We start from the raw sequence: 19154 nt of genomic DNA on the forward strand, positions 1-19154 counted from the left end.
GTATATGGAGGTTGGTGGGGTGGTAAGTGAGGACCAGTGGGGTTCTGTCCTGGTGGCGATTGGAGAGGCGGGGCTCAAGGGTGGAGGAATGAGCAAGTGGAGGAGATGCGGTGGAGAGCATCGTCGATCATGTCTGGGGGGAAATTGCGGTCTTTGAAGGAGGCGGCCATCTGGGTTGTTCGGTATTAGAACTGGTCCTCCTGGGAGCAGATGCGGCAGTGACGAAGGAATTAGGAATATTCCTAGGAACCCTCCAACCACAAGGGATGAACTCAGAATTCTCCAGTTTCCTCAGTTCCCCTCCCCCCACCATGTCTCAGTCCCAACCCTCGAACTCAGCACCACCTTCCTAACCTGCAATCTTCTTCCTAACCTCTTTGCCCCCACCCCGGCCTATCACCCTCACCTTAACCTCCTTCCACCTATCGCATTTCCAATGCCCCTCCCTCAAGTCCCTCCTCCCTATCTTTTATCTTAGCCTGCTTGGCACACCCTCCTCATTCCTGAAGAAGGGCTCATGCCCGAAACATAGATTCTCCTGCTCCTTGGATGCTGCCTGACCTGCTGCGCTTTTCCAGCACCACATTTTCAGCTCTGAATAGAGGATTAGCCATCCAAAAGAAGACAAAAGATTAGGGCTATTTCTAGGATGACAATGTGTACCAGAGGGATCAGTGTTACAGCCATGATTATTTATATTTCATGACAATGGTTGAGAAGTGTTAATGCACCATAACCGCTTGTGAATCACTGAGGACCTGAATATTATTTAAAATAAACACTGCAAAAACACTAGCACCACACTAAATCAAACAGCAGGTACCAGGGAAGGCAACTGTAATGTTAACCTTTATTTCAAAGGGAATGGAGTATAGAATTAGACAGGTCTTGCTAAAATACATAAGTTCAAGGGTCATCCCTTGAGTTCCCCCAAAAGTTGAGAGAAAAGGCAGGAAAGTGAAGTTGAGGATGATCAGGCACCATCTCATCAACAAAGTGAACTTGTTGAATGGGCTGAATGGGCAACGTCAAAAAAAATTGTTGGCGTTTTAAAAAATAAAAATGCAGCACCTCGGATGCAATCATATCAGATATAGAATTTACTTTATAAAATGTAATATTGCTCGATTTTAAAACATTTAGGTTAAAGTAATAGAAAGCATTTAGTTACAGAATACCAGGAAGTAGACATGAATTTGTGGAAAATGGCACTCCCAGTTTCTATAGTTCTAAATGCATTGACAATCATACAGTAATGGAAGCAGATTTCTTAAACAGCTAAAGCCAACAGAAGAAATGTGTTTATTGAAGAAAAAGAAAAAAAGAATTAAGTCTGAGCGTTCCCCCCCCCAGTTAGAATTACAAATATTTATAGCATTCTTCAAGGGATAGGTACAAGCCTGCGGTCTAGAGCTGAACATGTTGGATGTTGCTCATCTATGCGTTGTATTTAGGAAAGTTAGGGATGAGAAGCTAATTATACAACATTTATAGTAGCTTTTAACTGTACCAAAGCACAGGAAAGCTGTAAATATTGCAAAGCCAACTTAATAAAATACAAGGGATGATGCTCTAGCAATAGACCAATTACCTTCACAGTGGATAAATGTTAGAAATAAGTAATAGAAATAATCTACCATTGAAGTTAGCAATAATCCCCTCCTACTTTTCAGTTCTATCCATCTAGAAATAAAACCTAATTATGTTTTTTAATGGCTTTGCCAACTTGAGGCACCAGCTTCGGTGGTGGCCGATTTGTACACCTAGATCCTTTTATTTCTGTATAGCTGTTGGACTTGCATCTTCAAAATAGAGGACTTCCCTGTTCTTCCAACCTTTGTTATTTACCTACGTTGAACATTAGTTTCAACATTTTCTCATTCTGCAAGTTTATTAATATATATTGCTGAAAAGAGACGGATATTGTAACTTTTCCTTTTGCAATCAGGCTAAAAACAAGATCAACCTCAAATGATCACAACCATTTATATTACTAGAGAAAAGAGAGCTGATTAGCCCAAGACAGAGCTTCTGTTTCCCTTTTTGCAAACATCATTTTCTACCATGCAGTTTTTTAAAAAAAATTGATTTATTCCTGTGTCTATGTTCAGAAATATGCGTTTTCCCTGCCCTATCCCAAAAACAGTAATCTGTTCCACCATTCACTTAGATAATAGAGAATTTGACTTAATTTGCCCGCCTTCATTTTGTAGCCCTTAATATCCATGTCGAACAAAAATCTATCAATTTTAGTTGTCAAGTTCTTATATTTTTAACATTTCTGAATGGGAAACTATAACGTTACATTAAATGGCTAACTTGAAAAGTAATGAAAACCTTGCATATTTCATAACAAAACAAAATTTTATTCACATTTTATTAGTAGATGCAAAGACAAAGTAATTTATAGAGCAGGAGACAAAATACTTTTGATTCCTACAAGAAAAGAAAAATTGCAGAAGAAAAAAGAAAAATCCAAGGAACTGCTGCTGTAAATACAGCTATTGTCTTATTTAGTGCACTGTACTGTTTTCCAATTCTCTATTTAATATAGTTCTCAGATCTATTACTGTTGCTTTATATATCATGTAAACTTGGTTGTTAGGTGAAAAATCCAGCGACTGCAAAGAAAATAAATAAGCTAAGATCTAGCAAACATCAGCTATTAGGTGTGAACAATTTAAAATCAAATTAAGGGACTGCTTGACCAGAATTTATATAAAAAAAGAGAAATCTTGATTGAGCTCAGCTACTTCTACAATAAAAAAAACTCAAATGGAAATTGCTGGAGAATGCAGTGTACTCGTGGGTTGTAAAAACTGCCAAAGGTAAATCTAGATAATAACATATTTACGAATCAAAAAGCAGTAGGCTACACACTCCCCAATATCCCCATTCCCCAAAAAGAATATTTCACCACATAGTTAAGAAAAAATATCAAGAGGTGCACACTATGTGACAGGAGCAGCTTAACCTTGGCAGTCCATTTTACTACTGAGTGCTACAGGTCTCCATATTTCCCCACTGAACACCCCCACCTCCCCCAACAAATTCAGGTGACTGGGCTTACACAGGCCTTCCATGGCAGGAAGAGTAAGAATCGGGCGTGAACGATTTTTTTTTTGAAGAGAATGAGCAGATCCAGTTACATTATATAGTGGGGTTATAGTCTAGTATAGAGGTTTCATAGACAGTCTGTGGAGTTAAGAGGTCCATTAAAAAGGAGCATTTCAAGACCTAAACAACAGGTTTCAGCAAGCGGCAAGTTCTGGGCTGGGCTGTTGCTAGGTTAGTGCTGCTCCCTTTCTGGCCTGTGTACGTCACGACTCCTCGTTTCCAGAGTCCTCATCATCGTAGCAGTCAGCGTCTTCTCCTTCCTCCTCCTCTTCGTCTATATCGTCATCATATAAATCATCATAAAGCAAGTCTGAACTGTTGTCACTGGAAGGCACTTTGGTCTTAATACAATATTCAGCCAGTGTGGTTGGAACCTTCACACCATCCTTTTCAGCTTCAGCCTTGGTTGAAAGCACTTGTTTCCTAATAAGAAAAAAAGCAGTGGTAACAATAAATAACTGACCAATACAACTGTCCTGTGCACAAATTTCCATTTTGATCTGGAGAACAGAAATTACCTCACCAATTAGGAATCACAATTCATGATCACCATACGTCCAATTCATTTCTTAACAGTTGCTTAAAACTATCAGTAGCCCACCGTGGCATATTATTAAGACAATAAAAAGAAGCATAAAATGAAAGCAAAGTATTGTCGATGATGGGAGATCAAGCTTAAAAGTTCCCTCAAATTAACAAAATTGGGAGTTTTACCAGAAAGAAATAGCTGCTTGAGAAGTGGAAATATCGAAAATGACTCCGGAGATATGGGCCATTCCTTACCAGCTCATACTGACAAAAAGTTTAAAAATTCTCCAATGCTAACAATCTCACATCAGCAGGCACTTTTCACTATCTCAGTATGTATGACCATCAAATCAAATCAAAATTCAGGTTTGAGATGGAAAGTGGCAAGTAACATTTACACCACACAAATGCCAGGGAATGACCTTCTCCAGTAAGACAGTCTAACCACTGCTCCTTTACATTCACTGAGGTTACTGTCACTGAATCCCCACTATCAACATCCTGGCGTTACCACTGATCAGAAACAGAACTGGATTAACAATATACATAATGCGACAAGAACAGGTTAGAATTTATTTTCTTTATTCATTCACAGGATGAGGGCTCGCTGGCTAGGCAGCATTTTTTGCCTATCCCTAATTGCCCAGAGGGTAGTTAAGAGTCAACCACATTGCTGTGTGTCTGGAATCACATGTAAACCAGACAGGGTAAAGACAGTAGTTTTCTTCCCTAAAGGACATTACTGAACCACATGAGTTAACATTAGCTGGCTCTCTGGATAAATAGTCCAGCATCTACAAGACAAAAGTCAGGAGTGTGATGGAATATTCCCACTTGCCTGGATGAGTTCAGTTCCAACAACCCTCAAGAACCACCATCCAGAAGAAACCAGCCTGCTTGACTGGCACCACATCCATTACCCCACCATCAACGGGGAAGCAATGGCCTGGTGGTATCACTGGACTGTTAATACAGGCACCCTTGCAATGTTCTGGGAACCAAAGTTTGAATGCCAATATGGCAGTTGGTGGAATTTGAATTCAATAGAAAAATCTGGAATTAATAGTTTAATGACCATGAATCCATTGCCAATTGTTGAAAAAAACTCCTCTGGTTCATTAATATCCTTTAGGGAAGGAGACTGCCATCCTTACCTGGTCTGGCTGACATGTGACTCCAGACCCATAGCAATGTGGTTGACTCTTAACTGCATCTGAGCAGTTAGGGATGGGCAATAAATGCTGGCCTTGCCAGCGATGTCCTTGTCCCATGAATGTATTTAAAAAATGCGCATTAACAGTAGTGGGATCTGATGCAGAGGTTTTCCTTAGATAGAATTTTCTAAGGCCATAACTACACTATTTAAAAGGATGATGGCAGCAGATGGCAACCTACAGATTCTCTCCAAGGTACACACCATTATGAATTGCAAATATATTACCGTTTCTTCTTGAAATCTCTCACTAGTTGTAGCTTTGCAGACACACCTATACTAAATAGAATGTAGCAGTTCAATATCACTTTCTCTGACAGAATTTATAAAGAACATATGCTGACCACCATACTTGTTGCCTTCATTGGGGAGACCAAACTGGATGGTTGCTTTGTCTAACACTTGTCCTTTAAAAGCTCCAACATTTCAGTTCTTGCCATTTCAATATTGCAGTTTGCTCTCTCACCAATATTTCTGTCCTAGACATATGGCAGTGCTCCAGTGAAATCAACACAAGTTGGAGGAACAATATCTAATTCCCAACTTAGGCACTTCATAGTTTGAACTCAAAATTAAAGGCTGTGAACTCTGCCCTCTATTTAGACAGCATCTTGTTTCCATGGATTCTCAGTAAACCTGACCTATTTTCTGTTATCAATATTTACCATTAAAAATTATCTACATCTCTTCAGTACCAAGAGCATTCCCTTTACCCTACAGTGTCTTCATCATCTCTTCCATTTGCTACTTCTCACCCTTTTCTCTACAGCACAAAACACACTTTTCCAGGCTCCTTTAGAACTGAAGAGGAGTCATTTTGGACTCAAACATTAATGCAGTTTCTCTTTCCACAGATGACGCCACACCTACTGAAATTCTCCAGCAATTTGTTTTTATTTCGGATCTCCAGCATACATAGAATTTTGCTTTTACTTTAGGAAGGATATCAGGTCTGTCATGAAAAGGCTGGAGAAAGATTATTTTAATGCAACAAGACATGTTGGAAGTGATAGCATCCTGTTCATGCTGGTCCTGTACAAAATGGGCCTAGCCATCTCCATTTATAGATAAGTGAGTAATCCAATCAAAAAACACACTTTTCCAACTGACTGCACTTTCTGAAAGTTCATAGAATCCCTAGTGTGCAAGCAGACCAGTTGGCCTGAGTCCATACAGACCCAGATCTACCTACCCCTGTAACCCTGCTTTTCCCATGGTTAATCCACCTAGCCTGCATATCCTTAGACACTACGGCACAATTTAGCATGGCTAACCTGCACATCTCCAGACTGTGGGAGGAAACCGGAGCACCCGGCTGGGGGGCCACACAGACAGGGAGAATGTGCAAAACTCCCCGTAGACAGTCGCTTGAGGCTGGAATTGAACCTGGGTCCTTGGAGCTGTGAGGCAGCACTGAGCCACCGTGCTTGCACAATTTGTTCTTGAAATTCAGAAATAACCATCAATTTGTTTCTTGTTTACTGGTATTTAGGGTTTTCAATTTTTGCCAGCTTTAAACTGGGAATTGCAGAACAGTGACACTTAATTACATTTGTACCATGGGGTAATGTGTAGCTCTGGTTTATGATGCCTACTTGACATTTTCAGCTAGTTTAAACAAAATGCTGTCTCTACCAGCTACCTTTTGGTCACTAAATTGATCTTGGAGGAGCAGCAGCACCTTTGGTAGGAAGTGTCATTCAGGTGATTCATATAAAATTAGAGTTCAAACAGAATCAGATGTTGAACAAAACTTTACATCCTTGGTAACTGCAAATTTTTAATAACATTTAATCTGCAAATCTTTAAAAAAGTACCCTAATAGTTAACAGAATACTGTACAGGTTTACAAGATCAACTTTATTTTTCACGTAATGCTTATACTTAAACAGCAAGGCCATCAGAAAAGGTCACGTTTTAAGTCTAAAACCTAGCACAGCCAGAATCTATGCCAAGGTGGGTAAAGCAGGCAGCACAGTGACACAGATATCCTTTCAGCAACTTTTGCAGAGGCTTCTCTCCTCTACTGGGACATGACTTCTTGTCTCCTATTCCCAGCTCCTCCAACAAGTGTGCCAGGATCTCGTGTACTTTATTGTTGCATTGTCACTAAGATTGAAACAATCCAAATTAGCTGCCTCGGTTGCCTCCCTGCCTGAATCACCCAATCAAGATTCCCTAGGCTCTCTGGCCGCCTGAGCCTAAACCCACATCTTTCGCTGGTTTATCCTTTATCTCTGCTTAAAATTCTTATCCTTGTACTCAAATCTTTCCAGGGCCTTGCCTCTCTGCATCTCTATCACCGCTGCCAGCTAGAAAATATATCTTCATGCGTCTAATTCAATCCTTCAGTATCCCCAATCTTAGTCATTTCCCCATCGGTGACCTCACTTTTATATGCCTAATGCCCAAGCTTGGGAATTCCCTCTAGCTTCTCCATCTCTAAATTTGCTTTTTCATTTAAGGCACTCTTTAAAACCAACTTTTTGATCAGCTGCTGTAACAGTTCCTATGGACTCGTGTCATATGTATTTTATAATGCCTCGGTAAAACACCTTGAGATGGTTATTATGTTAATATAAATACAACTGGTTGTTTTTGTTGCATTGTGGGTTTTTTTGGCCAAAAGATCCATTTACCTGCTCCCTTCAACCTCATTCCCAATGAATGGTATTTATGATTTTTATTAGGACTAATAGCTCTTTCTCCTTAAATGTCTGCTCTTTTAGTTCATAGCAAATTCGCAAATGACATTATATGTGACAATGATAAAGGCCAACTATATTTCTTTTTCCATTCCTGACTTGTCAGCAACCTTTTTCCTGTTTGACTACAGCATTCTAATCCAATGCCTCTCCATAAACTTCCAGTTCTCACCTGGTTCATATTCACAGGAGTAGGAGTAGACTATTCAGCCCCTAAGCCTCTCCATATTCAATAAGGTCATGGCCAATATGATTGTAACTTCCAATCCAGATTACTGCCAACGCCTGAATCTTTCAAGCACTTGCTTATCAAAAAAGCTATCCAACTCTGCCTTAAAAATATTTAAGAACTCTGTTCCCACCACAATGTCAGAAGAGCATTCCAAAGACTCTCTCCTTTCAGCGAAACATTTCACTTCATCTGCTTTAAACAGGCAACCCCTGATTTTTACACAGAGACCTCTAGTTCTAGGCACAGAAAAGGGCACAGTTCTGGTCACAAAATTATAGGAAGGATGTGACTGCATTAGAGAGAATGCAGAAGAGATTTACCAGGGCTAGAGAGAGACCAGACAGGCTGTGACTGTTTTCATTAGAGCAAAGAGGACTGGCTGGCAGGATGGGGTCAGGAGTTGAGAATCTGACTGAATTACACAAAGTTCTGAGGGGCTTGGGAAGGTACATAGGGCAAATGCGTCCCTTTAGTAGAGGGGTCAATAAGCAGGGGCACAGTTTTCAGGTAATGAGCAGGAGGTTCAGACAGAATTTGAGAAAAATCATTTTCATGGAGTGATGTGGGTCTCTAGAACTCACTGTCTGAAAGGATGGTAGAGTCAGTAATCCTCAAGATTTTTAAGAACTATTTAGATGAGAACTTGAAATCCTATAGCACACGAGGCCTCAGGCCAAGTGCAAGAAAATGCAATTAGAATAGATGGATGTTTGATAACCAGTGCAGACATGGGGTAAAGAGCCTCCTTCTGTACTGTACCTCTAGATTCACCCATAAGAGGAAACATCCTCTCCACATCTACTCTGACAAGGTCCCTTCAGGATTGTATGTTTCGATTAAGTTGTCTCTTACTGTATAAACTGCAGTGGATATACACCTAGTCTGTGAAACCTTTCCTCAAGTCATCCTGGCCATTCCAGGTATTAGTCCAGTAAATCATCACCACCACCTTCTCAAGGGCAACTATGGACAGACTACAAATGCTGGCCAGACAGTAATATTCATGGCCCACAAGTGAATAAAAATTTCTCTGAAATTTTTCTGCAGTTACATCCATCCTGCAGGGAGGAGAGGCCCTTGCAGACTGGAAGTTGCCGCGGGGGAGGTGAGGCCCTCGTAGAATGGAGGTGAGTTTTGAAGCCAGGCATCATCTGGAGACTTGGGCCAGTGCAGTATAGAGGCTAGGTGCTGGCACAGACTTTGAATTCTTATGCTGAACTTCTATTATTTACTATTTTTTTCAATTTTGTACCAAATACTTAAGTACCGGTACAGAGTTATCTTGAACCTAGGATGGCACCATAAGCGGCAACTTTGCATTGCACTCATTCGAGTGCACATGACAATAAAGGGAATTCTAATTTGCTGCATTTTTATTCTTCTTGCCAAAATGGATAGTTTGACATTTTCCCACATTATATATTTGTCACATCTTTGTCTACTCGCTTAATCAATATCTTTTTGAAACGGTCACAATTTACTTTGCTACCTGTATTTGTGGTTGCCAGCAAATTTAGCTACCATACCATGTCCTTTCATCTAAATCATTTATATAAACTGTAAACATCTGAGTTCCTAGCACCATCTGGCACACCAATCAATACATCTTGCCAACTGAAAACGACTCCTCTTCCCTACTCTCTGCATCCCATTAACCAGTTAATCTTCTATCCATGTCAATATACTACTGTACATGGTGAGCCTTTATTTTCCTCAATAACCTTTGATGTGGCACCTTATCAAGTGTCTCATTGAAACCAAGTATAGCACACCCACCAATCCCCTTAGAAACAGCATGTGTTATGTCCGCAAGGAACTCAAATAGATTAGTCAAATACGATTTTCCTTTCACAAACTACACTGACTTGGTTAACAAGCCATATTGACTGTCACCTCTGCCTGATTTCCTTAGACTTATTCAGTGTCCTGCTATGACTTTTTTAACAATAGTTTCTAACATTTTCCCTATGACAGATGCTAAGCCAACTAGTGTGTATTTCCTTGCCTTCTCTCTTTGAAGAAATTTTAATAATTTGAAAACCAACAATGAAGTCCATCAGAACCTGGTCACTTGTCAGCCCACAGCTCAACAATTTACTCAGTAAAGTTACTCTCTAATGATTGTGATCGTTCAGATACCTTGGAGTTCCATTTCCTGCCTTATCATTGCTACTGAGAGGTTACTTGTATCCTCTACAGTGAAGCAAGATACACGTTCAATGTAGAGTATATAAGTAACATGCATGTCTAATATAGCCTGCTGCGTGGTCAGATACAGAGCATGCTATTCTAAGCAGCTAAACTGAGTTTTTATAAACACAAAATTACCTTAGCCCATCTAATTTTACCTGATCTGCAGATTAAAATCTCCCATAATTATTTCTGTGCCTTTCTGATAAAGTCTCTAGTTCTTCCTTTGTGCCCCACTCTGAATTTCCATTAGGAAGTCAGTACACCATTCCCACAAGTGACTTCTACCCTTTATCATTTCTACCTAAACTGGCTTTCTGATTCCAGGTCATTCATCACTAGTAACATCATTAATTGACAAAGCCTGGTTTATTCCCCCGTTTCCACTTATTCCAAAATGTTCTTCAAGATTTATATTATTCTGCAGTCAAATCTCTGCAATGGTTACCAGATCATAATAATTCAAGTTCACATGCATATTCTGTTCACTTCTGTTTTTCATGCTATGTGTATTCAGATACAGAACCTTTACTTTGATCCTTTCACTTTTGGTAGATCCTACTCTCATCTGCTAGTTGATTCTTCGATTCATACTCTCTTTCTTTCTCGGACATAGTCGGTTTATCATTTCCTCCATCAATAACTTTGACCTTTGACTATATTTATTTATTTATCTCATCACCCAGTTATTATGGACCAGCTCAAACCCCCTCAAAATATATTAAGATGGGCTAGATCCCAACTCTTTGTTATTTTTAATGGCAAGTGTAAGGCATTATGTTTCAGATGCAATTCTATTGGTCAAATTATCATGCTTGAAACAAAACACCCTTTATTCTTACAAATAAAAGAAAGAATTGGAATAACCTAACTAGATTGGAAAACTTAACAGAATAATAGATTATTTCACCACTAAACAGCGAATGTTCCAACATAGTAACATTCCACAAATACATCCTTTGCAATGGGAAATTCAGTAAAATAGATTGTCGCACATGCAACGTTAGTACAAGGGGGGAAAGAACAAGCAAAAACTGAGAGAAAGAGAGAGATCAAGCGTTTGCTGTCGCAGGGAGAGATGTACAGCAGCTTCCAAACCCCAACAGCTACTGAAAGTTAAACTAAAATCCTAGTTCTGTGGGACCTTGACCCCAACCCTTCATGCTGCTGCTATTTTAGAATTAAGGTTATTGTCACATGCAGTCATAAGTAAAGTGAAAAGTTCACAAGTTACCACTTACGGTACCATCTTAGGTACAAAGATACCTAGGTACAGAAACTACTATTGCTCCAACTTTTAAAAGCTAGCTACATTAATGGGCTCAGAGCAGACAACCCTTCTCCAAGTTTATAACACTTGTGTTGAAAAAGAGACATGGCAGAACATATCCTTCTTAACAGCACATCTTGTAACACAATATTTAATCCCTTATCCCTCTATTTGGTTGAAATCCTCTCTATTTCCCTAGTTATAGCAATGGCTAGAACTAGACCCAACAATGCTCAAGTGGAGCCTGGGCCATCAGTACAAATCCTACTTGGTTCAGGACTGGTACCAGTGTCCCAGAAACTAATTAAATCAAAGCAATATATTGCTGATGTTGGAGGTCTGAAGAGTCATACCAGACCAGAATCTTAACTCAGTTTCTCTCTCTCCGCAGATGCTGCCAGGCCTGCTGAGTTTCTCTTGTACTCTGTTTTTACTTTATGAACTAATTCCTTTCTTACCTATATAGTCTGAGTTTGCTGGATATCCCCGAATGGCAAGAAGTTTTCCCCATCACGTGTGCTGAGAAACAAAGTCACTGTTTCCGCACCCAACATGCTGCATTCCCCAACCACCAGTTCCACCCCTACCCATGGCAACCACCTGAGGCTGAACCAGTGTGTTTGCAATCTTGCTAAATTATTTGACCAGAGATGAGCTTATGACTACAAATCTGCACCACCGTAACATCACTGGCTGTGTTCTTGGCTCAGTTAATTTGCTGCTAAAACACACTCTACCATCTCTGGATTTGGCAATTCTTACGCAGTCAGCCACCCAATAATTTACTCTTCACTTTGATTTGACGTTCAATGGAGTGGAACACTCATTTGCAGGGGATATTCTTATAACGATAGCAGAAATATCAGGAAATGAGACCTGTGGCTGATGTTTATGTTAGCAGCATGACGGGCTAATGTAGTGTGAGAGAAATGATCTACCCTGCATTTAATACCCTGCAAGGCTTCTACTAGAGTGATCTAGTATACAAATTGAATATATTTCTATCATTAAACTTACAAAGTACTACCATAAAATTGGCACAATTTAAAGAAAAGATTTAACGTAAAATGTAAAAAAATCCCCCCCCCAAATCAAAGCAAAGAAAGCACATGTGCTCACTGACTTGCACTGGTTCTGGCTAAACAATGCCTACTTACACCTTGTCATCCCCTATTTGACCTCTAGTAGTTAAGAGCTAACCACATTATGATGAGCCTGGACAAAACAAAGTATGGAGGGCAAGTCTCTTTTCTTAAAGGGCACTAGTGACCAAATACGATTCTATGATAATGAAAACATTATGGTCTCATTAGTGAGACTTGTTTTCAATTCCATATTTTGAAAGAAACATTTCAGGTCCAACAGCTACCATGATGGGAAAAAAACCTGTACCACCAAAGCACAAAGTTTACATTGCTGATACAGTAACAAAACCATTATGTCCCCATCAGTCACAATCTTTAAACTCCCATTTTATATTGCTCTCCATATGAGTGCTTCTTCAATTCTGGCTATTTGAGTACCCCGGATTTTAATCATTCATCATTTGGAGCAGTCATGCCATTGGCTGCCAAGGCCTTAAGGTCAGAAATTCTCTATTTAAACTTTCTGCCTCTTTAAATTCCCCTTTAAGATTGTCCTCAAAATCTACCAAATGCCGGATATTAGCTCCTCACATGATTCAGTGTCACATTTTGTTTGATAATGCCCCCGTGAAGCTCTTTAGTATATTTTACCATGTTAAAGGCAGTGTGAAATTACAGATTTGCTGCTATTGAGGGACAGCCAGAGAGACATGGTCAGGTACTATCAAAGAACAGAGCAGTTGGTATTTTCTGTGGTCAAATACAATTGGAATAGATATTTTCCAAACCACAAAAAAGAGCAATATCTGAACACATTCATAAAGGTGGCTTCTTTAACTGCACTCCCCTGTATAATGTTTAAAATGCAAATCTTGTTTTATAAAAAAGTGAAATCAATGTTACCTTAATATGCTGTTACAGGTCAGCTGGGAAGAAGAGTTGTGTATAGAGTCCCTCCCAAAGTGGTATGAATCAGAAAAGTAATATGAACAATACTCTGCAACTACATCCATAAATGGAGTGGGTGCAGAGCAAAAAGGATCTAGTTTATTTAAAGCTATATGGATGCAATTCTGCTTTGCATTTTACATTTGTTTATAACTATGTTTTAGAGGGACCAATATTGATTGATTTGTACAAGATGCAATACATGATATTAATAATAATTAAACACGCGTGAATTTTTCCAGAGAATACATTTAGCAGGGAAGCTTGTGGTGATCTGACTTAAATATTAAGCACGCGTTTTATTTCCAAGCTGTTTCGAAGCAGGCCCATATAAAAGCTATGGGACAATATTAAGTGTGGAGAAAGTAAGGACTGCAGTTGCTGGAGATCAGAGTTTGATCAAGCAATAACCATACAACTAGATTCCTACTTATGCCCAATTTTAGGGTGGCTGAATATTCAATTCTGAACAGCAAAACTTTCCAAAAACTGCTTTATGAATAAATGGTCATTAGGATGATAGATGATTCAATTATGCATTGATCAGCCATTTGTGTGCGTTGGAGAAGAATTCCAGTTCACAAGGTGGTGGTGGTGCAAGGAGGGAGGCAGCGGAGAGAACTTCACTTTAAATTCACTTTTAAAATCTAAGTTTCTTACCTGATGATTTCAGCATATTCTTTATCTTTCCCTTTGCTATCTCTCCATTTTCTGAACATGACTGAGGCATCCACATTGGCTGGTGAAAATGTGTTTGGTTCATTCAGTAAGGAGATGACACTTAAAAGTATAGTCCTGGATGAATGAGGTGAGAACAAAACAATTTTAATTACTTCCTTAGTAAATGTTGCAGTTTAAAAATATTTTAAAAGTTAAAGGACTACACTTTAATTTTTAATTCAAGCAATTATAGAATATTATCTCAATTTTAAGATCTTGAAAATGGACATCTGAAAGTAGCAGAAGTAGTTATATTTGTAGAAGTGTAGATGTTTTCAAATGCAGCACAGAGCATGAGCTATAAATTAATTCATTTTCAGCCTGTTTTCATTTTAAATAGAGTCACAGATGTACAGCATGGAAACAGACCCTTCAGTCCAACCTGTCCATGCCGACCATATATCCCAACCCAATCTAGTTCCACCTGCTAGCACCCAGTCCATATCCGTCCAAACCCTTCCTATTCATATACCCATCCAAATGCCTCTTAAATGTTGCATTGTACCAGCCTCCACCACTTCCTCTAGCAGCTCATTCCATACACCTTTCCTTTCACCCTAACATGAATATACTTTCTCTGGATTCTTGTTATCTCATTTCTGAAGGCTTCCCATTTTCCAGCTGTCCCTTTACCTGTGAACATCTGCCCCAATCAGCTTTTGAAAGTTCTTGCCTAATACCATCAAAATTGGCCTTTCTCCAAATTAGAACTTCAACTTTTAGATCTGGTCTATCCTTTTCCATCACTATTTTAAATCTAATAGAATGGTTGCTGGCCCCAAAGTGCTCCCCCACTGACACCTCAGTCACCTGCCCTGCCTTATTTCCCAAGAGTAGGTACCTTCTTTAGTAGGTACATCCACATACTGAATCAGAAAAGTTTCTTGTACACACTTAACTTCCTCTCCATCTAAATCTTTAACACTATGGCAGTCCCAGTCGATGTTTGGAAAGTTAAAATCCCCAACCATAACCACCCTATTATTCTTACAGATAGCTGAGATCTCCCTATAAGTTTGTTTCTCAATTTCCCTCTGACTATTAGGGGGTCTATAATACAATCCCAATAAGGTGATCATCCCTTTTTTATTTCTCAGTTCTACCCAAATATATTTCTAGGAATATCCTCCCTCAGCACAGCTGTAATGCTATCCCTTATCAAAAACGCCACTCCCTCTCCTCTCTTGCCTCCCTTTCTATCCTTCCTGTAGCATTTGTATCCTGGAACATTCAGCTGCCAGTCCTGTCCATCCGAGCTAATGTTTCTGTAATTGCTATGATATCCCAGTCCTAAGTTCCTAACCATGCCCTGAGTTCATCTGCCTTCCCTGTGCGGCCCCTTGCGTTGAAATAAATGCAATTTAATTCATTAGTCCTCCCTTGTCCCTGTCTGCCCTGACAGTTTGACTCGCTTCTGTTTTCAACTGTACCCGTCTCAGATCGATCCCTTTCCTCATTATCTCCCTGGGTCCCCCCCCCCACCTTACTAGTTTAAATCCTCCTGAGCAGCTCGAGCAAATCTCCCTGCCAGTATATTAGTCCCCTTCCAATTTAGGTGCAAACCGTCCTTCTTGTACAGGTCACTTCTACCCCAAAAGAGATTCCAATGGTGCAAATATGTGAATCCTTCTCCCATACACCAGCTCCTCAGCCATGCATTCATCTGCTCTATCCTCCTATTCCTGCCCTCACTAGCTCGTAGCACCGGGAGTAATCCAGATATTACTACTCTTGAGGACCTCCTTTTTAAATTTCTGCCTAACTCTCTGTAATCTCCCTTCAGAATCTCAACCTTTTCCCTTCCTACGTCGTTGGTTCCAATGCGTACAATGACCTCTTGCTGGCCCCTCTCCCCCGTGAGAACATTCTGCACCCCGTGAGACATCCTTGACCCTGGCACCAGGGAAGCAACACACCATTCTGATTTTTAGCTGCTGGCTACAGAAATGTCTGTCTGTACCTCGGACTAGAGAGTCCCCTAACACAATTGATCTCTTGGAACCCAACGTACCCCTCGTTGCATTAGAGCCAGTCTCAATACCAGAAACTTGGCTGTTCTTGCTACGTTCCCCTGAGAATCCATCACCCCCTACATGTTCCAAAACAGCATACTTGTTTGAAATGAGTAGAGCCACACAAGGCTCCTGCACTAGCTGCCTACTTCTCACCTTTCCTGGAGTTAACCCATCTATGTGACTGTATCTGAGACTTTCCCCCCTTCCTATAACTGCCATCCATCACATACTGTTGCTGTTGCAAATTCCTCATTGCTTCTAATTGTCTTTCCAACCGATTCGCAACCAACAGCATTTATGGCAGATATAATCCACAGTAACCCGTAAACTCTCCTTAAACTCCCACATCTGACAAGAAGCGCATATGACTCTACTAAAAGTTATTTTTTGCTCCTTCACAATCTACAGATCCAGAAAATAACACCATCTTATTCCCCTACAAAACACTGCTCCAGGTTAAATTAATACTTATGGATTATATTTTAAGTTTAATCAAGACACATTTCTCAAAAAACAATAAAGAAAGAACCCACTCTACTCACTACTGTAGACCACACTTAAAACTATTCACTTATCTGTTTCTGTACTGTGACTTCCTCCAAGATCAGTTGTGAATTTCACTTTGTTCATTTTCCCAGATGCACTCAGATGTCCAGCGATACATGAATTCAAACAGCAAAGGCAGTAACTGTGCAGATTCACTGTGGTGTCAGTTTCTCTCTTTCTGTCTCCTGCACAGACCTCACCATGTGCTTCCTTTGTCTGTACCTCTCCCTTTTAAAACTGCTGTTGTTTTGACTTTTTTTCCCTCCAAAGTTCCAAAATAATGCAATTGGAATTCAAGGAAATCATCTCCAACATCTAAAATACCTCAAAGGAGCAGCTGTTACAGCCAGAAAGTTCTCTCGTCCTCCATCTTGGATTACCCAGTGAAGAATGTAAGACACAGAATTTATTAGCAAAAGTTTATAGTGTAATGTAACTGAAATTATATACTGAAAAAGACCTGGATTGTTTGTTAAGTCTCATCTATTAGAATGACCATGTTGGTTTCAGTTTGTCCATATCCCAGAACTTTGTTTTTTAAAAGTTACGTTCTCAAGTGAACTGTAACAATTGGTGCCACATAGGCCCAGATAATGCACTGAACGTGTGAAGTGCCCTGTGTGAGGCTGTCTGTGCCCCAATGTTCAGACTGATTCTAATCCAAAAAAAGGATTTACAGTATCTTACATGGATTCATGCAGTTTTTGAGCAAAATAAAATGTAATTCTTCAAATATAAATTCACCCCAGAAATTTATATAGGTGTGTGCATATGAGTGATAGTGTACAGGGATACGAGTCTGAGTGTGTGCGTGCGCGTGTGTGTGAGAGAGTGTATGTGTTTGTGTCTGAGTGTATGCATGTCTGTGTGGTGCAGTGGTCACCTGTAGTGTGACACGAACCCAAGGCACTGCTTGAGGCCATCCCCATGGGTATCGAACTTGGCTACTGCTTGGCCACTTTGCGTTGTTGCCTGTTCCGAAGTCCACCTAGGAGGATGGTCACCTGAGGTCAGAGGTTGATTGCCCCGGACCACTAAAGTGTTCTCCGACTGAAAGGGAACATTCCTGTCAGTTTACTGTTGCGTAATGTCCATTCATTTGTTGCTGTAGTCTTTGTTTGGTCTCGCCAATGTATCATTCCTCAGGGCATCCTTGCCTGCAGAGTCACGTGAGTACCTGCCACGCACATGGTGGAAGGTGTCCCCACGTGTAATGGTGGTATCCTTGTTGACACTGACATGCCTTGCAGTGTCTACTGTGACAAGGTTGTATGGTATTGTCCTGAAAGCTGGGCAGTTTGCTGTGAACAATGATCTGTTTGAGGTTAGGTGGTGGTTAAAGGAGAGAAGTGGAGGCATGGGGAAGGTCATGGCGAGGTGCTCATCCTCATTGATAATGTGTTGAAGGCCGCATAGAACAGAGTGTAGTTTTTCGGCTCCTGGGAAGTACTGGGATAACTAAGGGTACCGTCAATTGCAGCTTGTGTGTCTGTCTCCTGAGGAGGTCATTACAGTTTCTCGCTGTGCCATGTCGGAATTAGCGGTCAATCAGTTGAGCATAAGAAAGAATTGAAACCAACACGCCCATTCTAAAAGATGAGACTTAAACAATCCAGGTCTTTTTCAATATATAATTTCAGTTACATGGCACAGTAAACTTCTATTATAAATTCTGTGGCCTACAATCTTATGCTCCACAACCACGTGAAGGAGCAGCGCTGCGTGCTTTCAAATAAACCTGTTGGACTATAACCTGGTGTTGTGTGATTTTTAACTTTGTACACCCCAGTCCAACACCGGCATCTCCAAATCAATACATACTAAAATTAAGTACTATGAAGGGCAGACACTGTTGCGAGAGGGGGAATGTGGCAATTAATATACATACAGCAAAGTCACACAAATAGCAACATGACAGTGACCAAATCATCTTGATTTTAGGCTTTGGCTCGGGATAAATATGTCATAGCCCTGCTTGCTTTTAATAATTCTTTCAGATCTTGTACATCTAACCAAACAGGCAGACTAGATTTTGATTGAGCATCCTATCCAAGTGATAGCATGTCCTCGGAACAACACTGGCCAAATTGTAATGTTAAAAAAGTAAATTGTACTATCTGTCTGGACATTAATGTAATGCATGCAGTGTAATATCTTTCTCCAGAAGCTGAACATTCTGGAAGTGGGTGGGGGCGACATTCATGCAGGAATGTGGATAACTCACACTTCATTTGGGCAGCCATTTACTACTATTCTACTGCTATTATCAAATTAAACTCTCATTCAGTCCCTTCCATTCAGAAATACTTTCATAGCCACTCCCCAGCCAATCAAATTCATTTGTGCGATCATCCCCTGATACTGAAGCATATCACACCTACATTGTCTGGATAAGTAGCGGAACTAGAACTCATTTGCACACACACCCACTTGTGTGTGTGGGGGGTGTGTGTGTGTGGGGGGTGTGTGTGTGTGTGGGGTGGGTGTGTATGGGTGTGTGTGGGTGTGTATGGGTGTGGGTGTGTGTGTGGGTGTGTGTGTGTGTATGTGTGGGTGTGGGTGTGTATGTGTGTGTGTGTGTGTGA

General features: G+C 40.3%; 1 protein-coding gene across 1 annotated transcript in view; it reads right to left on the minus strand.

Annotated features, from left to right (window-relative positions):
• Positions 1 to 2345: 2345 nt before the first annotated feature.
• ube2r2 (ubiquitin-conjugating enzyme E2R 2) overlaps positions 2346 to 19154 on the minus strand; it is a 159251-nt gene continuing 142442 nt past the window's right edge. The window contains exons 4-5 of the mRNA XM_043687701.1: positions 13949 to 14083; positions 2346 to 3540 (exon numbers count right to left, since the gene is read on the minus strand). Of these exons, the coding sequence (XP_043543636.1) occupies positions 3321 to 3540; positions 13949 to 14083 (355 nt within the window). The 3' untranslated portion in view covers positions 2346 to 3320. The remainder of the gene's footprint in view (positions 3541 to 13948; positions 14084 to 19154) is intronic.

The sequence above is a fragment of the Chiloscyllium plagiosum genome, chromosome 1, assembly GCF_004010195.1.
Source record: "Chiloscyllium plagiosum isolate BGI_BamShark_2017 chromosome 1, ASM401019v2, whole genome shotgun sequence".
In the NCBI taxonomy this organism is placed as follows: Eukaryota; Metazoa; Chordata; class Chondrichthyes; order Orectolobiformes; family Hemiscylliidae; genus Chiloscyllium; species Chiloscyllium plagiosum.